The 23,922-nt window shown below is 41.6% G+C and overlaps 1 protein-coding gene across 1 annotated transcript in view; it reads left to right on the top strand.

Moving 5' to 3' along the window:
- Nucleotides 1-2,646: 2,646 nt before the first annotated feature.
- The window catches only part of MSRA (methionine sulfoxide reductase A), a 286,968-nt gene continuing 265,692 nt past the window's right edge, over nucleotides 2,647-23,922 (top strand). Inside the window, exon 1 of the mRNA XM_075048928.1 lies at nucleotides 2,647-3,433. Within this exon, the coding sequence (XP_074905029.1) occupies nucleotides 3,301-3,433 (133 nt within the window). The 5' untranslated portion in view covers nucleotides 2,647-3,300. The remainder of the gene's footprint in view (nucleotides 3,434-23,922) is intronic.

Genomic DNA, 23,922 nt, shown 5'->3' on the forward strand with positions numbered 1-23,922 from the left:
TCCTGCTCTCTCTACCTCGTGCCTCTCTTTTTTCCTTCTTCATGCCAGTTTCCTGAAGATTTTTTAGTATATGCCATAAAATTGCTGTGCTGGGAATACTGTGATTATTACATGGGAATGCAAGCACTGTGTAGGTGCCTTAATCTAGGCTTTTTTTCTGACACACTTCTTAATTTGATCTATGTGTTGGTATATATAAAGTCTATGTTTAAGTGCGAAGCGTAGTACACTATAAATAAAAAGATAATCATGTTCTGCTGCTTGCTTGGACAGGCAAATCCCTATCAAGAAAACTTTTAAAAGTTAGAATGTTTTTCAGCCTCTCCCACCCAGACCTCAACCTGTGGAACAAAAGGGATAGTCCACACTTCCCTGAAATGTAAGCAGAATTTATCTAATTTAAAAAGAATTCTGTTTCCATCGAGCCAAGAAGCACTAAGCACTTCTGAAAATCAGCAGTTTTTATTTGTTAAGTGGCATGATGGCTTATTACTATTTAATACTTTGGATCCAGTTAGGAAGCAGGAACACAGTGTGTGAAGTGCCATACAAACACAGAATGAAAGACTGTTTCCTGCCCGTAATAGCTGTAATTGAAATGCATCAACAGCCCTGCGATCTGTCGCTGCTCTAACCACTGTTTTGGAGTCCCACCGCCAATCTTTCAGTGCCCTGCTCTGCTGTTATCAGCCTCGCAAATGAAGCAGCTGAATGCAATGGGTGACAAAGCAATTTCTCCTGTAAGAATTAACATACCAGCAGGGACACCTATGATTTAAGAGATACAACACAATATCAGTACCCAGGGACAGCATGTATGGCATGGAGGATCACTGGGATCATCTGAGTGCGGACAACGCCGGCTTTTCAGCAGCTGGCATCTGAGAGCACATCAGGGCTCTGGAAGATCTCAGCCACTTCATCTGCAAGGCTGAACAGCCAAACATTAGTCTGTTTTTCTGCCCTTCACCTCTGACTGACCTCAATTCATGCAAGGGAGATGGCAATGAAAATGTAACTGTTCACAAAGAGGCAGCAAGGATGCTCTCGGTAAAAGATTCAGCCTGGGCATTCAGGCTCACAGGCAGATCCATTAACTCTTATGGGAAAATTGCATTGCCATCCATCGTGACATTAACCGGTGTGTTTTTTAGAAACACTTTCTTGGCAGACAGTGGAGTCAGTATAGATATATATGGTGAAACAGAAGAAATGGTCAGTATAAAACCAGTGGACGTCATCATCTTTAGTGGCTTCTTACAAAGTAAGAAAGAGCTGGAAAATGTCAGCGTGACTGTAAATGAGAGAACAGCTAAGGAGGTGAATGTGTTTTAAATGAAATTCACACTTTGTTATCAAGCATTTCTGATTCTTACTAACTTGTACTGTCAAAATATCACAGTTATTTATCATATGCATCTCTCTATTCACCCATTCTTTATTCAATGGATTTCCTTCAGGTTCTTGCAGGTTTTTCTGGAGGTCACCTAAGGTCCTCTCCAGTCCTGATCTCAATGTTTCTAACTGTATCAAATTTAACAAAATTTGAAAAATGGACTGCAATGTTGGGACTACTTGTGCTCAAAGAGGATGCTGTTCACCTTTCAAACAGGAACAGTGAATCTGAAAACAGAGATGGGACAGCTTGCCTCTCAGGTTCCCATCTGAATTTTTAATTTTAAAGAAAGCCAGACTCCCCAAACATGAATTTCCTGCTTCTCTAGATTCTTTTAGGAACACCTGGGAATTCTCAATATTGCCATAAATATCCAGCTCCTTTACAAATATGAATTAAGTTCTATGTCTTGAGAGTATCATATCCATGTAAAATCCAGCTTGATTATGGGCTGAATGGAACTGCTTTCCTTTGTCATAGGCCATTTTTTGAGAGAATTATCTGGCCTTCCTCTCACAGACTGGGCATTAGTCTGTTGTTTTACCATCTTCTCTCCTATTCAGCAAGGAGTCCAACTCTTTCAAAACCCTCCAGATGAATTTTGCATTGAATTACTATCATGTCCTTTCTGTAACTTCTTTGCTGCTTCTTATTTGTGCAGTCTCTTCCTATACTCTGAAATTCTCTGTGCAAGACCTCTGCCTAGTTTACAAACCCCCTTTGCAGGGTTTTGTACAAATTTTCCTTCTGTCTATTGACCATGACTATGTGCATAGAATGAGCTTCAACTGGTTGAAGACCAAACCACCATTGTTCTAGCTTCTACAAGTCTCCTACATTAGAAACCTGGTGGTGTTACATGTTCAGCATGCATCGTATTACCCCCAAAGATATGGTGGATATTTTCCACAAGTACTTATACTCTGTTCGCTTTTTGTTTCTATACTTTTATTGCAAACATACGTTCAGACACCGATCTCCGGAGATGTATGCTACTTAGAGCATCTTCACACAAAAAGTACTCTGCGAGACCTGCATGACATTGGCTAAACATAACATAGGGGAGCGCTGCCCGTATCAACAACCAGAAACTCTGGGGACAAAAAAAAATCAAACAAAAAAGAGATTATTATACAATAAAACATATTGCTGCATGAAGAGTCTGTGTAGCATGTTTCTCTGAATCTGTTTGCACCCCCCCCACCCTCAACTGGGAGCATGGACAACAAGCGAGGGGTTGGATGTGACAAGTACGCACACCCCAAGAGGGGCATCCATACAAAAACCTCTCTCGAGGAAGACCCCCGCAAAAACATATTGGGTACAACTGTGCGGGGGGGGACTCCAGAGCGAGGAACATACCGCACAGCCGTTCACAGCTCGGGGGGGCAAGGTCAGGGACAAGGCGAGCAAGGTCAGGGGCAAGGCGCAGCGGGCAGAGCTGAAGGAAAGGGCTACTTTGGGGGGCAAGCTAAACCCCGAGCAAGACCCCAGGGGCGGCGGCTGCACCCCTCAGAGCACGCAGGCCCAAGGGCCCACCGCTGTGGGGGGGTAACAGGGAGGTGGGTTCCCCCTCCACAGCACCCACCCCCCGGGACACAGCGGCTGGGGACACAGCCGGGAGGCTGCTGCCCCCTCCACAGCACCCACTCCCCGGGACGCACCGGCGTGTGTGTGTGTGTGTGTGAGGGGGGGATGTTTTTTCCCCTCTCCACAGCCCCCCCCCCGGGACGCAAGAGCCGGGCTGAGGGAGCTGGTCGCTGCCCGCCGCTCGGCGGGGAGGGGCGGGCCTCGCGCCCCGCGCCCGCCCGCCCGCCCCAACGGCCAGCGCGCGCGCGGCGGGCCGCTCCCACCCGCCCCGCCGCTCCCGCCCCCGCCGCCCGCCGCCTTCTCCTCAGGGGGCGATGCCGACAGCGGCGCGGCGGCGCCTCCTCCGTACGCTCTGCAGCTCCACCTTCAGGATGGGCGACTGGGCCTCCCGGCTGCCGCTGAAAGAAGAAGCGCTCCCCGGCAGGAACCAGCGCATCCCGGTGGCAGGTAGGGACGACTTTTCACACACACACACACACACACACACACACATACACATACACACCCGCCCCCGGCCGCCGTTACCGGGGGCGGGGGAGCGGAGAGCCGTTCGGTGAGAGAGAGGCGGCGCAGCTCCCTCAGGGCGGGCGGGCTGCGCTGAGGGCGCCTGCGCGGCGGGGCTGCGGCGCATGCGCGGCGGGGCGGGGGCGGGGGTGTGTGTGACATGGCGGGGGCGGGGGGGTGTGTGTGACATGGCGGGGGCCGGCCCGTTCCTGTCAGGCGGCGGGGAGAGGGGGGAGTCGGGGCGAGAGGCTGGAGGGAGGCTGGCGAGCGGGGTTGTGTCGTGGTTTAGCTGCGCGGTGACGTGTCCTCTGCACTCTTGTCGTAAGAACAGGAGTTAATCGATTGCTGGAGCCGTCAACAAGCACGTACCTGTTTTTCTCCTGGCTGGGTGTGAGCGTTCTGTTTTGTTTTTAGGGCCGTGGTAGTCCTATTCAGGGTTTTAAACAGATTTCCCTAGCCCTTACTTCTGTTAAACAATAATACTTAAGCGTGGCATGGATCTTCTAACCCTAATGTTTGCAAAGTGTTTTAAAGTTCTTAAACAACAACTCTTTCAGTGATTCTCCAATACACCTCCTTTTTCATTTTGCATAAGCGTGTGCTGTGAGGTAAGCAAAGTAGCAACCTAGAATTAAGCAATTTTGCCTTCTGTCAGCCCTCCTAGGCACTGAAGACACTGCAAGATGACTGTCATCATCGTTAGATAGGAATTTGAGTAGGTGCTCTAACACACATGATCGTTCTGTTGTACAAGGTGTTTATGTATCTTTGCCCCAGGCACCTAAGGTCCCTAACAAAGTCTGTGAACTTAGGAAAAAAAAAATCTTAAACCCATAAAGTACATTAGTGCTGTTGGGAGAATAATAAATGGATGATGGCATAAGCCTAGTGAAAGAAGTGTTTGAGAGCACAGTAAAATCTCAGATTGTATAGATATTTGGTAAAATGCTGAACGTAGCAAGAAGGTAGTGGTGAAATTAAAGGTAGCAGGAAGACTATTCTCTCTGATGTGGAGAAGGTGGACTCAAAGGAGCTGTGCAGAGATGGGGTTGATGTTGTTAGCGCAATGAACTCTAAGATGATACCAAGATTAGCACATTGCCTAGATTAAAGTGGCACCTTCACATTGCTTCTGGATAAAAGCCTGGACAGAAGGTATGCTAGGCCCATTTTATGCTTTGTAATTCCATAGAATAATTTTATGCTGCTCTACAAAAAACATCCTCATAAGGCCAAATACAATTTTTTTGGACATTTTTATTCTCTGACTAAATGTGCTGTTATGTACTTAATAACAGCATGGATGTCCAGTGAATTGTGACAGTTAAAATAAGATGTAAACTACTTTCAGAAAAGAATGGCAATTTAAATTTTAACATTGAGTAACATTTACTCAATTGCATTTCCTTTGTTTAAGTTGCTCTTAGGTTGGAGAATCAGAGGAGTATTGGTTGGAAGGGTGCTCCCCTGTTCAGCCTCTGTGCCAATGCTGCGCCGCCTCCTTGTCAGAGAGTTTTTCCTCATGTCCAACGTGAGTTTCTTACAGCAGAGTTAGTGGCTGCTGTCCTTTCCGATACTGTCTGGTGCTGCTGAGAAGGGTTTGGCTGAATTGTCATTCTCACTCCCTATTAAGCTGCTGTAAGGTTGCCCCTTAGTTTACCCTTCACCAACTGAAATAGGCTCAGCTTCTGCGAGCTCTGTAGGTTTGTGTGCTGTAGGCTGCTGACCAACTTGACCATTGACCTTGCAGATCCTTGCCATTTTATTAATGTCTCTTGTGAACTGAGGACCCAAAATGGGACATGGTATTTCAGGTGAATTCTTACCGGTACAGCACAGAGGAGAGAGTTTTTTCCTTACTCTGCTGTCCATGCTCCTTGTAATGCAGCCCAGTACACGGTTTGCTTTATTTGCAACGAGAGCACATTGCTAGTTCATATTTAACCTGGCATCCAGCATAATCACAGGTCCTTTCCAGCAGGTCTGAGATTATCTTGCACTGGTGCAGAACTTGCACTTCTCCTTGCTGACCTTCATGAGGTTTCTGTTGGCATAGACATGAAATTTTTCAAGGTCTCGTCAGACTGAAGCTCTGCTGTTTGGCATGTCCGCTCTCACTCTCTGTTTAGTGTTGCCCTCAAATTTGCTAAGTGTGTTTTCTGTCACATCATTCATGTTATTGTTTAAGATATTGAATGATTTCGGTCCCAGCGTCAGCCCCTGGGGTAACCTGCTACACACTAGACATCAAGATATTGATCACTGCCTTGTGAGTCTGGTGGTCCTGCCAATTTCTGACATGTCTAGTGCCTAGCAGTCTGTTCTTCAGCCACTACTTTCTCACCTTCCAAATGCAAATGCTGTAAGAGATGGTGTCAGAAGCTCTGCTAAAGTCAACATGTATTACATCCACTGCTTTGCCCTCATCTGCATAGCCAATCATTTCATCATAAAAGGCAACCCAGCTGGTTAAGCATGATTTACCTTTGGTAAATATGTTGACTATTCCTTATTACTTTCCTGTTCTCTTTGTGTTTGGAAATGATTTCTGAAGACATACTCCATAATCTTGCCTGGGACTGAGTTGAGGCTGAGCAGCCGATAGTTCCTCAATCCTCTTTTTGCCTGCCTTAAAAATGGCTGTTACTGTAGCCCATATCTAGTTATTGGAGATCTCCCCCAGTCACCAGGTTTTTTCTAGATATCATTAGGTCTAGATCTGTCACAGTGTTCTGATGATCACAACAGTGAGCTTCCTCTGCAGCCCTGGAAAAACTCCACGTGGCTCCTTGGACATTTAACTTCTCTAACTAGCCATAACGCATTTTTCCCCACATTACTGCTTTTCTTTCTGACTGTGCCAGTGCATGCAGAGGTTTTGGAGTAGTCTTTGTTTCTGAAGACACAGGCAAAAGAGGTTTTGAGTACTTTCGTCTTTTCAGTACTACTTCTAGGCTGTCTTCTGTATTCATCAATGCACCCAGATTTTCTCTGTGCTTCCTTTTACTCTTGTAATTTTTGTGAAGTCATTTCTTATTATTGTTTACGTCCTTAGCTAGTTTTCACTCCAGTTTTGGCCTTTCTGATTTTGTGCCTAAATGCCTGGGCAAGGCATTTTATATACCTCCTTTGTTGCTTGTTACTGTTTCTACCTCTTGCATGCTCTCTCTTTGCCTTTTAGTTCATTGATCTTGACTCGGAGACTCTCAGCAGATGTGACTTCAGTTTCTCTGTGCTATCAAGGAGTTTGTTTCCATAGAGTGCAGCTCCCCATCCTATTCTTCTGTGCTAATCCTTCCTACATACCCTGTGCCCATGCATGACACTGCTCAAGTTGTGTGTGCTGTGCCAGGTCTCTGATTCTGACCACATCATAGGTCTGTGACCACACTTGGACATCTGAGTCTTCTTTGTGAACCAAACTCTGCCTTAGTGTGCAGACACTTGAGGAAAATGTCTGCTGGACCTTTCTTTTAAGTGATAACTAGCACTGATCCTAATCTAGTGACCTGATGTGTCCATCCTGTTCATCTTAAATGGTGTTGAGGGCCTCTAACTGTTTCCCAGGTGAAGAGCTGCAGAGCGTTTGGCTTCTTGTCTGCACGGTCTCTTTGAAGATCCTGTTGGATCTCCTGCTCCTCCTCCCTGATGCGATTTAATGTGCTCACTGCTTGCAGCTCCTTCCCTTGCGCTGCAGTGACTAGGTCTGCCAGGGCACAGCTCTCAAAGGTGAGGCTGCTGCCACTGCTGCGATCCCCGTGGAGGAGCACCAGGCTCTTGTCACAGCCCGAGACCACTCTCAGGAGTTCGGTCTGGAGAGAGGCTGCTGAAGTACCAGAGGTGCTAGCGCTGTCTGGGTCAGGGCATTGTGTCCTGGAAGGTGTTTTCAGCAGCTGAGGCTTTTCTTCTGTGAGTGGCACTTCTGGGCTCTCTTTGTGCCTCCTGCACATTGTGTTAATTACATTGTACCTGCTTGCGCATCCTGGTCCCAGCGCTCCAAGCTCCTGATGCTTTCTGGGTGTCAGATGGGCATGAATGTGCTCTGCCCCAAATCTCAGTGAGATTTGTTGTTTGGCAGGGAACCTCTTGTGCTGAGGGTTCTTGATCGCCATTCACAAACCTTGTGAGTACAGAGAGGAAAAGACAGCCGACTGACAACTTCGGCTTGAAAGTTGCATTTAATCTAGTCTTGTGAAAAACTAAATTACATTTCTATTCCTTTGTAACTTGCTGACCAAGGGATTATGTGAGACTTAACCTTGTCAGTGAAAGTTTTTGTTTGTTTGTTTTATTGTAATTTAGGATCTAAGTCTAAGAAAATGATGCAGTTAAACCTTGTATATTATATGGATTTCTGTGAAGTGACTGAAAGTAGTTGGTTTGTGATAGAAAGGATTCTGTTTGTAGAAGTCAGTTAAACGGGGATAAAATACGATACTGTGAGCTGAAAACAATATAAACATTAGTAAGCCTCACTTACTCTTTTTGAAATCAAGTTGGATTTATCTGATCTTCAACAAATTTCATAATCTGGGAATTAGAGTTTGTAGTGCTGTTTTCTTTCCTTGCGGTAGAGCTGCTGCATTCATTTTTGAAAATTACTTGTTTCATATGATTTCTGTATAACAGTGCAATACAATGTCATGCTTTATAGTAAAACCACATATTATTTATTGCTTCTACCATTCTACTATAACTGTAGTTTTCGGAATTAATTTTAGTTACTTTACAGCTGAAACATGGCTGTGTTTTATGAATATGTGAGTATATATTGCTTACACTATTTGACTATTTTATTTTATGATAATGGTAGGAGCGCTAGTCAAGGAGCCCTAATAATGTAGAAGGAACCTCTTGTGCAAGACATTGTGTAATAACATATATACACACACACACACACACACTTTTTTTCTGCTATATAGCCTGAGATAGGAGAGTATAGTAAATTAAAAGAATGTTTTGACCCACTGGTCCCCGTGAGTAGTGTCAGGAAATAACTTCTCTCTCTGTGGTCTCAGCTATGTTCCTAGCAGAGGTACTTATATTGTAACATACACATCTGTAGTGGGTTAACTTTTTTGAGGCAGTAAAAGGTACAGCTCATGGGTAGACAGTCTTATGATTGTTTAAACCTATTAAGCCTCTTAGCTTTATATTTATAGACTAATAGAGCAATAATTACAAACGTGGAGGAGGTCATGGTGAACTTTAGTCTGACCTTCTGTATAAAAAAGAGCACAGCATTTCCATGAATTAATTCTTGCTTGAATCAGATCATGCTCTTTAAAGAAAATATTGATTAAAAATGTCATTTGACAGAGGATCCACTGCAAAATGTCATAAATTGTTCCAATGTTTCATAACTCTCTCCATCATAAAGGTGTATATTTTGAATTACTTTGTTATGTTTCAACTTCCAACCATTGCAGCTTGTTAGTTTCTTCATGAAGATGAAAACCACAGTAGTATGTATTTTCTGGTTTTCATGACATACGTTTAGATCATAATTAAATTGCTGGTTAGCCTATTTTTTAAAAAAGCAAAGACTTTAACCAGACATAAACCAATCAAAGTGAATTTTTATTCGGTCAGCAGAAGGCACATTTTCAATCATTTATTAATTTTAGTTTCTTCTCCTTAAACTGTCATGAATTATAAGGTCTTCCTTGAGTTTTGGATTTTGGAAGTAGACACAGGATTTTACTAGTGATAGTGTTAGTGTGAACTGCTGTTTTGTTCCTTCTCGCTATTTTCCTGTTTGTGTACCAAAGGTTAACTAACATGTTGGGTTAAAGTGTTGCACTGGGAGCTTTGTGTTTAAGTGATTGACTCCTGCATACCTAAGAGCTTTTCAAGTCATTGGTATAGTGTCTGATTCTACTCTTAACTTTATGAATTGATCTGCATTTGGTTTGACTATTTGATTTAATTCCAAGTCTGTATATTTTACATTAAATTCATACAACAGTGAATTTCAGTTCTATTTTCAGTTCAGTACTTCAACCCGACATACTGAACTCAAGAAAAAGTTGCACTGAATGTTTTTGCTGAGACATCTGGAGAAGGCTAGTGAGCATAGGAAATTGAGATTTTGATAGGTTTCTAGTATCACCCTTGTTTTATTATTATTGTCTTTGGGTGTACCAGGAACATTTCAGCTTTAGTTGCCTTGATATTGTTAAAACAAATACATGATTTTTGAGTGAAAGGGTCATTCTTCTTAAATTCAGTTAAGCTGGGACATGGTGCTCAGGGGGATCTTATCAATGTGTATAAATAACTGATGGGAAGGAGTAAAGGAGATGGAGACAGACTCTTCTCAGCGGTGCCCCATGGATCGACAAGAGGCAACAAGCATAAACTGAAACATTGGAAATTGCATTTCAACATAAGAAGAAAACTTTTTTTTTCTCTGAGGTTGGTTGAACAGTGGCATAGGTTGCCCAGAGAAGTTGTAGCTTCTCCATCCTTGGAGACAGTCAAAACCTGACAGGACACAGTACTGAGCACCCTGCTCTAGCTGACCTGGCTCAGAGCAGGGGGGTTGAACTAGGTTATCTCCAGAGGCCCCTTCCAACTTCAGCTGTGCCGTAACTCTGTAAATCTTCTTAGCTGTAGCTGTGGTGGGAGTAGCAGTGTCTGTCTTTTCTAAGATACTCCAGCAGTTATAGAATTCCCTCAGGATGTTGATGATGCTCCTCTGCTGGGAGGTTGAAATGACGTCCTAAGCAGATATATCAAAATAACCAGCCAAAGCACACCTGGGATGATGGTACTTACTTTAAGATGGTACTTAATACAGGAGGCTGGAGCCAGACCCTCAAGTCTTCTCTCTTTTTGGCTGCAATACTTTTGCATTTCTGCATGTATAACAGTCTGACCTGTTGCAGAGTGGGGCATGCTGTCAGTCTCACAGGACACTCTGAGTCCAAGTGGTTAGAATATACTTCTGAAATGTGTTTCAGTTTTTCTCAGTCTGAGTGGAGTTATGTCAGTTTTTTCTAAAGTTCCTAGAGAATGTACTGAAGTTTTATGACAGGGATCACTTGCTCTTCCTTCAGAGGCACACTTCTTTCCATTAAATTTATGCAGAACATAAACAGGTATTTTATGAGTACTGCTTTATTTTTCCTGTTCTGTCCGCTGCCTGCTGAAGTAGCACTTGCTTTTCACAGGGTATAGCCAGATTGGATTCCACCCCAATTGACTGTATATGCATGAAGAATAGTATACCTTATATTCTTACAGAGAGTTTATTTCACAAGAGATTTTTAAATGAGATGATTTTAGGTATCATACGCCCTGTTAGGAATCGTTTAGTTGATTTCTAATGTTGTGTTTAGTTGGACGTCTTTTGAAGCTTAATAGTTTCCAAACACAGTAAAAATAAATGAACATTCGGAAGAAGAGCTAACCCTTTAAATTATTTTGCTTCTATACCTGTTTGTTTTAGTGGACTTTCTGTCCATGCTAGTCTTTTTTTAACATTCTTAAAAAAATGAACAGAAATTATTGTGGTCAAACTGGTGGCCTGTGGTCTGGTACTTTTGTTTGTCTCATCCCGTGCCCTTGGAGGAGGTTGCTGGCTGGACTGTGTATGCTGCCATGGGCACGTGGAAGAGTGCTAGGGCTAAAAGACCATAACTTATGCATGTTCATGGCCTGGTACAGACTTCCCAGTGGAATTTGATCCCTGTGGGCATGAGATCATCCAGTAATTTTCTCAACGGTTAGTGAATCTGTGTTGTCATTAAAGTTTAAATTATGCTGACTTGTAATGGTACAGGGGCATTGCACTGACAAATTGTACTGGATATCACCGAGCTGTGATCATTGAATTAACTTATTCTTAAATCATCAGTACTTTCCTACCAAGGGCGAATGGCAAAATGGAGAACTGCTGAATGGGACAGCCTGATCCCTTGATACTTGTGAATTAGTATGTCACGAAAATCTCCATGTTTTTGTAGCCTCTTTGTACTGTGCAGAATTAGGGAAAAAATCTGGTACCTTATGCTTATTCTGTGCCTAAATATGTATGCAGTGTTAGGTTGAGAAGTTTTAAAGAGATTTTCCCTGATATTCTGACAGTTTGCTGAATAGTGCAAGGCACAAGATTTTGCAATAGAATTGCAAACTAAAATGTAAGCTTAATGTTTTCGGAGATATTTTTTTCAGTAGCATATAAGGAATAAAATGAAAAAGATTAGATTTTTTTTCCTTTCATGCTTAAAAAAGTTTGTTAATCATGGGCAAATATAAAAATTTTTTTCAGACATGAATTTAATATCACTCTATTGTAGGTCTAAAATAGAGATTCTTGAGTGAGATGATGACTCAGAACAAAGCCTACAAAGGAAATACAGTTTCTCTTAGGGTTTAGAAGGATTAATTTCTTAAAGTTTTCTACCACTTTATTTACCTGATACAGTGTTTTACATAAAGAGTTAACTAGTTACCCATTTTTACTGAAGTTTGTAGGGAATATGGGCCAAAAAATGTGTGACCTGACTTCCATTGAAGTAGAGTTCAGGAGCATGTTGAGTGGCAGTGTCATATGTGGACTAGCGTTTCTCAAATTTCAATTTACCTTTCTAATTCAGAAGAGTTAATTACTTATTTCTTCATTCTATGAGATGATCTTTGCCTCAAATACACTTAAGCCATCAATTTCCATAAATTATTAAATTTCATTACAATTTCACTGTGTATGCTGAGATTCAAATCAGAAAGGATGTAAACCAGAGTACGTTTCTTTGCGGAAGCACCTCACTCCCAGTAATTGTTCATTATTTAAAAGACAACTTCTGAAATTTGTGGTTACAACATCTTTACAGGTAGGTGTGAGGTGAATTTGCTTGGAAATCCTGTCTGTACTGACATGCCATGGCTTTTTCTCTTTCTCTCTCTGTTTTTTTTTTTCGCACCTTGTCAGGTATTTATATCTAAACACTAAACAGCTCGTTTTCAAGCCAAGTGTACAACTATAAATATTGTACTGTCATTGGAAAAACAGGAGTTACTTTTTAACCACCCATTACATTTACATGTTGGAAGGTGTTGCAAGGAGAAGCAAAGGCTAAGTCAATCTAAGGGGATTTTTTTGTTGTTTGCATGTGCTTTTTGCTCTTTCCATGGCAGCTGGAAAACAACAAAAAGGAAGTTAGTGTGCACATACGATGCTTGATAGATTAAAAGCATACAGAAAATATGTTTACAGAGCTGCACATCCAGCTGTCAAACGCTGCTCCCAAGGTAACACCACCCTGATGAAAAACCCCTGCACTGCCTCATCACCTCTAACTCCACTGCAATAGAAGGGGCTACGTCAGTCGTCACTAAGCCCTCTCCAAAAAAATATAAAATAAAAAAATCTCATGTTTGAGTCCCTGGAGTTCCTGGCGGACTACTTAGCATGCTGCTCACGGTCAGATGTGTGCGCTGGCATGAAGCAGCGCTGCACAAAGCTGTACCCCCAGGACTGCGGCGGGGCGGGTGCGGAGGAAGCTCTCCCCGGGGTTTCTCCTGGCAACAGCGCGGGTTGCTGGGAAACAGAATTACTTAAATGGGGAGAAACTTTACCCAACTGGCAGCCTCTTGAATGCAAATAAGGCTTGAAGGAGACTCCTCTTGCTGATACCGTAATTTCCCTCTCTGAAATGAAAAATGAATCCAGAGGTTCTTTATTCAGAGGATTATGTGTGGATGCTGCTCTGAGGAATCATTCAAAGTTGTGTAATAAAAGAGGATAATTATTTCTAGTAAAAGGTAGTGGTGTGGTACACAGGATTCAATAGCTTCTTATTGCTGCCGTTTTGAAAAGGGATGTAATGTCTGAATTTGGCAAATTTGTGTTGTTACACAAACCTGTCAGTTATGAGAATTAAACACAAGGGTTATATTTACACAGGTTATTTTTTTCACTAGAGAATATTTTATATTATTTTGTGTGAGTCCTGGGATACATTGGAGTTCTTTGGCTAATTGTGTCCATTTATCTTTAGTGCAATTATTGCATGAATGACATTGACTTGACATTTAGGTAATGTTGTGATTTTGACTCAGAAAATAAGTCAGTTGAGAGAAACATCTCACTTTCTTCACTTCGTCTCCATGCTACTATTTAAAAGCCTTTTGTGCTGGGATGCTAAACATCTGTGGCACCAGCTATGTCTTCAGTTGTGCCTGTGTAACTTGAATAACAAGTGTTCTTTTTCAGTGTGATGTTTGTCTGACTTCATCATGGTCATACTAACACAAGGTTAGCATATATGGGGAAGACTAAGTTGGTTTTAAATGATGGGCTGTTGCAGCTATTCACATACAAGTAGGCATTGCTAAAATACCATGTAGTAAAACAGGTTGTGCCCTGGATCGCATATGTGCCTCTGTAACACTGATTTGGTCAATGTCTGTCATAGGTAGAGACATGGGATTAGGTTGCCCATTGCTCCTTCTCCTACCACACCAGATAGGAGAGTATGGGAGAAAACCCCCTTGTTCTGGCTTTACATTGTACCAGGTACAGAGCTGGGACAGAGCACTGGAGGGGACTGTACGTATTGTTGAATTGCTGCTGCAAGTACTGCTACAGCAATACACAGACTTACGCTTTTATAGGTAAAACAGTCACTTGCGTGTTTAGTTCACCACATAGTGAATGTCAAAAGATATTTAAACCAGGTGAACAGTGCCCCCAAAATGCCTCTTTCTTCCACTGGCTGCAAGGGGAGTGACCAGTGACCAGCTCAAATGGAGGCATCAGTATTATAACCAGCTAAAGCGGGATGACATGAATCATGTCTTTGGTGTCTTAGGCAACCATAGAATCACAGTATGGTTTGGGTTGGAAGGGACCCTTAAAGGTCATCTAGTCCAACCCCTCTGCGATGAGCAGGGACATCTTCAACTAGATCAGGTTGCTCAGAGCCCCGTCCAACCTGACCTTGAATGTTTCCAGGGATGGGGCATCTACCACCTCTCTCGGTGACCTGTGCCAGTGTTTCACCACTCTTGTAAAAAATGTCTTCCTTATACCTAGTCTCAATCTACCCTCTTTTAGTTTAAAACCATTACCCCTTGTCCAGTTGCAACAAGTCCTACTAAAAAGTCTGTCCCCATCTTTCTTATAGGCTCCCTTTAAGTACTGAAAGGCCACAATAAGGTCTTCCCGGAGCCTTCTCCAGGCTGAACAACCCCAACTCTCTCAGACTGTCCTCATAGGAGAGGTGCTCCAGCCCTCTGACCATTTTTGTGGCCCTAACCAGATAGTGCACAATCTTCTATGGACCCATTGACTTGTATTTCCATTATGTAGCAGTTTGGTGTTGGTTAAGTCATCGACATGTCTGCCCCAGTCTTCCATTTGGAAGGATTTTCCAGGAGTGAACTGCTTTGACTATTTATAATGTCCTTTTAATTTTGACCCTATTATTTATTGCTTTTCTTATCTCTTTTTATGTCTACATAGTCATTTAGTGTCTCTCCATTTTCTTTTATTTCCTTGATGAGAGGAGAGAGAGGGTGGTCCCATGCCACCTTCTCCTGTCTTCTGTTAAAGGGTAAAGCTGTTTTAATCTCTGTCAAACAATATGACCAGCCAGTCAAGAGAGGGGATTATCCTGCTGTACACAGTGTTGGTGCACCCTCACCTTGAATACTGTGTGCAGTTCTGGGCCCCAGAGTTTAAGAAGGTCCTTGAATGTGTCCAGAGAAAGGCAACAACTGGTGAAAGGGCTGGAAGGAATGTCCTGTGAGGGGTGGCTGAGGACTCTGGGCTTGTCTAGTTTGGAGAAAAGGAGGCTGAGGGTTGACCTCATTACAGCTTCCTGAGGAGGGGAAGTGGAGAGGGAGGTGCTGATCTCTTCTCCCTGGTAGCAAGTGACAGGACACCTGGCAGTGGTTCAGAGCTGTGCCAGAGAAGGTTTAGACTGGACATGAGGAAGCATTTCTTTACCGAGAGGGTGGTCAAACACTTGAATGGGCTTCCTGGAGAGGTGGTTGATGCCCCCAGCCTGTCAGTGCTTAAGAGGCATTTGGACAATGCCCTTAATAACATGCTTTTGGTAAGCACTGAATTGGTCATGCAGTTGGACTAGATGATCATTGTAGGTCCCTTCAAACTGAAATAGTCTAGTCTATTCTATTCTTCTCATAAAATAGGTTACTTTTCAAAAAATACATCATAATCATACTTTTCAGCATGGTAGAGCTTGGTTATATATGGTAGTCTTAAAGAAAAGGGTAACTGCTATGGAGATTCATTCAAACTAGACGTGACTATGATTTACGTTACGGTTACACGGACAGATTAGCTCAATGCAAGCCAGGTGTGGATTTATAGCATAATAACTACTCCAGGTAACTGCCTATGTGGATGCCTTTGTTGTGCAGTGAATGCAAAGTAATCTGTCTTAGTTTCATTGAAAGGTAAGCTATGTGTTGTGGTTTAACCCCAGATGGCAACTAAGCATCACGCAGCTGCTCACTCACTCCCCGCCCCCCCCCCCCCGGGTGGGATGGGGGAGAGAATCAGAAGGGTGGAAGTGAGAAAACAAATGATGGGTTGAAATTAAGACAGTTTAATAGGTAAAGCAAAAGCTGTGTGCACAAGCAAAGCAAAATAAGGAATTCATCCACCACTTCCCATGGGCAGGCAGGTGTTCAGCCATCCCCAGGAGAGCAGGGCTCCATCATGCCTAACGGTGACTTGGGAAGACAAACGCCATCACTCCAAATGTGCCCCCCTTCCTTCCCCTTCCCCCAGCTTTGTATGCTGAGCATGACATCATATGGTCTGGAGTATCCCTTGGGTCAGTCGGGGTCAGCTGTCCCAGCCGTGTCCCCTCCCAACTCCTTGTGCCCCCCCAGCCTGCTCGTGGTGGGGTGGCTTGAGAAGCACGACAGCCCTTGGCTCTGTGTAAGCACTGCTCAGCAGTAACGAAAACATCCCTTTATTATCAATACTGTTTTCAGCACAAATCCAAAACATAGCCCCATACTAGCTACTGTGAAGAAAATTAACTCTATCCCAGCCCAAACCTGCACGCTATGTTACATTTACTCCAGGGTAAAAAATTGCGGTTACCACAAAGAGATGCTCTAACAGGTAGAGAATTTTGTTTCTGTGAATCATTTTTATCTTCTCTGTTTATTCCCAGAGCAGCACAACCAAAATTAATTGAGGGAATGATGTTATTTAATGACCTATTCCTGTAGTTGGTATTCACTGTAAAGCCTTGAAAATCTTTTCTTGCCCAAAGAGTTATTCTGGTTGCCCTGAGTCAAAAGCTGTCTTTTTTTTTTTTACTCTTTATTAAACACCAGTTCACAGAATCATAATTTTCTTCCTTCTTTTCTTTGATTTTCTTGGTTAATGTTCATATACAACATTTTCAATAATAAAGAAAAGAATTTGCAAGGTCAGGTTATGCTAAATGAGGGTTAAGTTTTTCACACATGGAACTTTAGAGGTGCAGCAGCTTTAGTTCCCTCAAAACCCTCAGGAAGTACAATAGTAAAACTCTTCATACTTTAATTGATTTGAAAGAAGATAAGTGCAGAATAGACCTTACGTTAGGTTACCATAAGGCAGATTTAAGATTGTTTGAATGTTTTAGCTACTAACCTCTGTGTCTTAGTCCTTTTGTGTTTCTTTGATGTGTCGTATTTGCTTTGAATTTTTTCAGCTTAAAAAGCTTCTGTGGTTTAATGAATGTCTTCCTGTCACATTTATACCTTCAAATTACAGTGGTGTACGTTGCCTTAACTTCAGTTTTATGTAATTTTTATTAAATTTATTTCTACTTTGTGACCATTGAATTATTTGGCTTGTAATTTGTTGTGTAATAAGCGTTGCTTGATCTTTGCATGCTAATATTTTATTTATTATGTGTAGAATTTCAGTGGTATGGATACATTTGTATATTGCTCTTATTTTGTTACTTGCAAATTTTTACGATACATATGAAACTTGCATTTAAATTTCTAGTACAATTAAAGTAATACACATAAATAAGTCCTTAGTTCAAATACAATAAAAACCTGTGCAATATATAATGATTTTTATTCCAGTTTCTTATGTATGGCTCATAGTTAATTCCTGTTGCAGATATGCAAAATTGGAGTTAGTGGTATTTCATCCATTGGGTGAAGAGATTATTTCGGTCTTAGTTTTGAAGATAGGATCTTATTTTCTGTTGATAAATGGGGCCAAGTAGATTATATCTGTATTTTCACTGTAGTTTGGGCTTGATTTTTCAGGAATTTGACTTTCCATGAGCCTCCAAAGATACTTTAAGGACTGCCCAAATTTCAGGAATGGCTGAGAAGCAGAACTCTAGCAGGAGCCAGTTTTTTTGGTGTCCCTCAATGTGAGGCAGAAAGCTCTCATGTTGAGGACATATGCTCTGTTTGAAGGTAGAGATTTGGTGCTTGAGACACTGGCTGATACCTTCTGCTAGGAACGCAGTGAGAAAGTAGAAGTATCGTGCAAGGGATGCTTGTTCTGATTAGACAATGGAAGTGCTCATAGAAAGCCTCAAGATTAGCAGCAAAAGCATGCCACTTCCTGGACTACTGCTCTGTAATCAGAAAACGCTTGACTACTGTTGTGGGATGTTAGATATTTTCCACAAACCGTAGCCAACTCTGGCCGTTGGGTAGGAGAAATACTTCAGTATTGCACCCTTGCCCTCAAAAGGGAAGCACAGGTTGGTTCATGTTAATGGCAGCACTGGCCTGTCTGCTTTCATTGAGGGATAATCTGGATGATGTTGGTGTTTCTCTGGAGGTCTTTCTATTTCTGACATTCCCCATTCATCTTTTACTATTTACAGTCTCAGAAATGCACTTTTTGGTTCATCAAACATTCAACTCCTGAAAATTTCATTCCAGAACCTGGTTATACATCTGTGGCTACTTCGGTCGATGCACAGCCCACTCCTAAAGCAGCAGCAGGAGTTGGGGAGGACAGTCGTTGATTAGCTAGCAGTCTGGATAAGCAAGGAGATGGATGACTCCAGACAGTCCTGGGGGACAGCAAAATAGAATGCAGAGACAGGGCCTGGTACCTACTGAATGGCAGAGTAGGATCACAGGATAATCCAGGTTGGAAGGGACTTTGGGAGATCATTGATTTATGAGATCAGTAGACTGACAGCTGATCTACTGGTCTTGTAGAGAAAATGTCTGTAAAAAAAAATCTGCTACTTTCAAATGTTGAGCTTATATTTTAAAAAAAGACAAAATACTGTGTCATGGAATCACTGGATAATTTCCTGATATGTTTTAGCAAACTGCAGTAAGATTTTTTTCTAAGATTACCAGAAGCAAAGTAACTGCACCAGAGATAACATTACAATATGTAGGGTCTGTGGTGGCTATTTATATTGCTTGCTTTCTTTTGTTTATGTTCTTCCTTAAAAATTCTCCTTCATAGGGATGTGCCAATCTACTTTTGCACTTACTGAGGTTGACCTGATGTCTGATGGGGAGCGGAAATGAAATCTCATCTTAAAGAAGTTCCACTCAGACAACTTTTAATAAAGTAAACTGCTCACAGAGTAGTAATGCTTAATTTCAGTAGCATCTTGAGTGTCAATTTTCGAAGTTACTACTCAGAAAGGGAACAGGAAAGAGAAGATATTAGCAGGCAAACCAAATGTAGAGGGTGGATTCTTAAGCAGAATGTACTAATATGTCTTCATATGAAGAAAAGAAATATCAATAAGATGACCCAGAGATATGTTTACAGTTAATTCTTAAGATATTCATCTAAAAACTTAGCTAATGATCCTTTTTTTTTTGACTGATTCTAGGATGTTCTGACCCTCCTCCTATTTTTTTATCATTTCACCCATAAATCTAATCATAAATTCAGTGATTTGGGTATAATTGCTGTGGAGAGCAGCCGCAACTTCTGAAATTAAGCAGTAGGACCAATGGAGTATCTGTTCAGCATGTTCCCTTCTTCAGAAGTGGAGCATTCTGCTTCTGAAAAGTGTCTTCTGATGATGTTGGCAGCTGAACGTGATTCCTGTTTAAAACACTGTGTTGAGCAGTGAAGGGATTTGGGTAAGACCTCATACCTTGTATCTTACTGTTGAGCAGGTTAATGCATTTGTTTTCTTACCAGGTTGTCTAAATTTCTTCCTATTTGATTTAATTTGGTCCCTTGTGCCATTCTCTGTCATCAAATTGCTTTTCAAACTACCTGAAAGGTGTTCTCTTTTACTGGAGTAGGATACCATCCCAGCCAGGAAAAGCTGGATTCAGACTCTAATGCTGAGTACCCAGCATGGGCATTGCAGGCTGTTTCTGTACCAGTAAATCGAACTTTATCAGGGCCCCAGGTCTGTAGATGTAGATGACTCAGGTAATCTCTGTTATATTGTTAGAGAGATCCTGGGTCTGCCTTTGCGCTGGCAAACCAGTATGTTCCTCTGAAATTCTTAGACACGGTTCAGGAGTTAGCATAAATCGGGAACTGCTCCCACTTGACAGTTTGATGCAGTCATCCTTTTTCGGAGTGTACAAGTATGGTGTGGCTGTGACTGGGCTGTTGACACAGGTCCAGAGGATGTGACCTGCGGTCATGAAGTAGCCGTCAGCAGGACTTTGGTGTCTCTCCAGTCTTTGGTGGTGGGAAGTGCAGACTTTCAGACTTGCCCTCTTGCATTTAAATGACTAAATTTCTCCTTAAGTCCTCATTAAGGAGTCATCCTTGTGTTGAGCATTTCACACACCAATTAAGACCTACTCAGTGTTTGATTTAATTTACAACAATTAAAGCAAGCTTTTTGAATGAGAGAAAAAAACCAATAGATCATCAAATATGTATCCTATATGTGTGGATATCTGTGCACAGACATTCCTGGGTACTACTGTAAGTGGAAAATAAGTACAAAATTGCGCTCTCTGGGCTGATGACTGGATGCAGAGGAGGAATTCTGAGATATTAATCTCTGTAGAACCATTTAAAATATTTAATTTGTGAAAATTTAATTGTTGAAGAGAATGTGGAACACAAAATGGAGCACTTTGTACCTGAATTTTACAATAAAGCCCTTGCTTAGTGCAAAACAAAGAATATGTTCTTATTCCTCACACATGGACTGACAATTATGAGATGGTAACCTGACCATATTTTGGATAAATTCTCTTTGTCATTTACTTGATTTTTCAGAGCCTCCTTTTTCATAATCACTGAAGATATTTGAGAGTTTCTATCCACTTCATTACAAGTCTATTTTCACTCTACCCAAGTTAAGTGTAAGTGGATTCCATTATGAGTAACTACTTCTACCTAAAGTGCCATGCATATATTTTTCATGTTGCACGCTGTAATCGCTTTTCTAAATGACAGTCACAAATGCCTGTGAAGCTGGGTTCCTAACATTTTGATTTTTGTAAGTATCTGTTTTTCTCCTGAGATCTAAAAGGAAATTATAAGCAGTTAAGGGTACAAATGATGTTTAAACTTCCATGTGGCACTTTATATATATAATGCATGTATCTAAAGTGTTCCGGGTGGTACTGGACGAAGAGAATGGGAAAACATTTTAACCTATGAATGCAAATTCTGTTTGATATGCTCAGAAAAAACAGCTGGTCCTCAAAAAACTGAAGAAGAATACATTTAGTGAAGATTGACCCATGTATTTTGCAATTCCAAATTGGGGCATCATGCCAGCAGATGATGAGTAGTTGAAGTATATTCCTACAGTGGAATATTTAGGAAGTTGTTGACAGCTTCCCATAGAGTTTGGACTTGCAGTTTGTTTGCCTTGCAGAGCTGGAGAACTCCACTCAACAGTGTGACAGCGTGCCAGCCCTAAACCCACTGCACTGCGGCATAGTTCAGGCATGCAGATTTGCTGGTTTGATTTTCAGCTGAATTCAACTGGAACAATCCATTTCTGGTGCTAATCCTTTTCCACAGCATTGCTCGACTATTGCAGCCTCCCATGGAAAAGGCCACAGTCATGCATACATTATGTTGTCTAGATGATAAATGATAATTGAAGATGGTAAGTGGTCAGCTGCCAAGGAAAGGACAGTCCGTCCTGTAGCAAAGTTAATTGGGTACATACACAACTATGCAAAATGAGCTGTCATAGGTGGTGGCTGCTGGGGACACCTCATCAGTCTATTGATTGGTTGCCCTGGGAGTCTGGGAGACCTCAGGTACACGCTGGAGGTCCTTGCAGATCTAGGCCTTCATGTTCAGGTTGTTCATGCATTTATAGGCTTTTATGCTTGTTTTCTTGTATATTTTTTCCATTTTTGTGGTTAAATCTTGGAATGTCTGCTTCAGCTACTGCTATCTTCCTTTGCTGCTTCTGTGTGACTGCAATATTCCCTTATATTTTTTTGCCTTTTCAACTGTATTTCTCTCAGTATTCATTCTCCTTTTATATTGGTCTCTATGTCATAGCTACATTCACTCACTTATGGGTTCTTAGAGCTTCACCAGTGTTTGGCTATTTAATAATAAATGAAAAACTGGAATGTGGAGAGTCATTAGGCAATTCATTGTCATCATGTCTGTAAGAACAGCCCAGGTAAAGTAGCCTTTTTTCTGTCACATAATGTACTTTCACCCTTTAATAATAAATCAACAAAGCATCTGGCTCCAAAATTAGACTCCTAAAAAACCTCTGGCTTGTTCACAGAGGAATCGGCTTCACTTATCTGTAATGGGAATGCCCAGAAATGATACCAGGAGTGTGATAGCAGAAAGGCTAATAGAGCTAGCCCTGACATGACAAACCTGCCATGTTAAGAATGTGTTTATTCTTAAGAATAAAATGTTTGGGGAATATCATGCACACACTGCTTTTGAGCAATATTCTCATATCAGGTGGTCAGGATGAAGTGTTACACAGCTTTCATTGATCCATAGCACTTAGGTATTCTGTCAAGGAAGACAAAAAGGGAAATGAGAGGTATACCTGACATTAAAGTTTTAAAAGTAGCTATTTGGGGTTAAAGTGTCTTGATGAGTTTTCCAATGGATAAAGGCCCTTTTATGTGTACAAATACTTGTTAACATTTGTAGTTTATATTATCTGTATTTAGGCATGCATTTACTGTGTTCCATGAGAAAATGTAGGCCTGTAAGTGTTTTTGCATTTTGTACATCATTCTCTCATGTTAATTCTTCTCATAAAACTTGCCTGGTAGATTTGTCTCCCCTGCAAGTGAAGAAAATAAGCTGTGGTTATGTGGAAGGAGAGGCAGTCTTGTGGGTTACTTCTGTATTGGATTCCAAATATAGCATCTTAAATGAATGAGTTACTTCTGCTATTCCTAAGTTTTCCACTTGTGAGATGGGAAATCATGCTCATTTGACAGGTATACTAGGACAGGTATCCAGGTATCCTACTTTTGTGAGACACAGGTGCATTTGAGTGAGATGGAAAAATATACAAATAAAGGGGTTTTGAAAAGAGGCAGAATAAGAACACATCAGGAGGCTTTCATCGGGAGAATTTTAAACGAACAAATTGTAGGGGCATCAAGGTAAAATACATAAAAGATGGCAAAAAGAATTTGAATTGAGTGATGACCAAGGTACAGATAAATATTAACTTCTTAATTCATAAAAGAAAGATCAAAGTGATATCTAAGATATTGCAAAAGAATTAATTTGTGGATTTTTCTATGAGCATGGGGGTGTAGATAGTGTTGAAGGACAGACCTACATGTTGTTCTGTAATGGTAAACCGATCAACAATGAAGATGGTCAAATTTGGACTAGAGATGGATAGGAGAATACTTGGAGAGAAAGATGAGGAATTCAGCTCTTTCTATATTTTGTGCATTGGAAGAGAATAACATCAAAGAAGTATCAGGAGGATAGCTGGAGATGCAAGAATGTTCAAAAGAAAAATGTTAGTGTTGGAAAATACTTTCTAGAGTTACTAGTACAGAGCCGGATGTCATTAGAGTGAATCAGGTTACCTGAGATTTGGGTACTGACTATTGCAGCCTCCATGGAAAAGGCCACAGTCTTACTGCAAGAAAGGAGTGACATCAGAACCATGGGAGACCCAGATGACGATAAAGAGAAAAGCAAATTGGAGAAGCTAGTGGGAGAGTAAGGTGAAAAACAGGCAGAGAACATGAAAAAAAAGTCCGGAAACACAAAGCGTGGAGAAAATTTTGTATTTTCTTCCTATCTGGCGGATATTGGATTAAGTGGGACACTAGATTGATCTGGGCTGGAAACTTATTTATGGGAAGGAGGAGAAATTGGTTGTATTGAAAGATTCTGACAGCTCAAATTGGAGGAAGATGCATCTTGGAAGGTGTCACTGAGGGTGGTGTAAGCAATTTCAGTGGAGTGGAGCAGAACTGCAATTACAGAGTATTTCAGAGAAGAGAAGGGGAATTAGGAGGGCTACAGTAAACTACACATTTGAAAAAAA

This window comes from Buteo buteo, chromosome 17 (assembly GCF_964188355.1).
Source record: "Buteo buteo chromosome 17, bButBut1.hap1.1, whole genome shotgun sequence".
NCBI classification, from domain to species: Eukaryota; Metazoa; Chordata; class Aves; order Accipitriformes; family Accipitridae; genus Buteo; species Buteo buteo.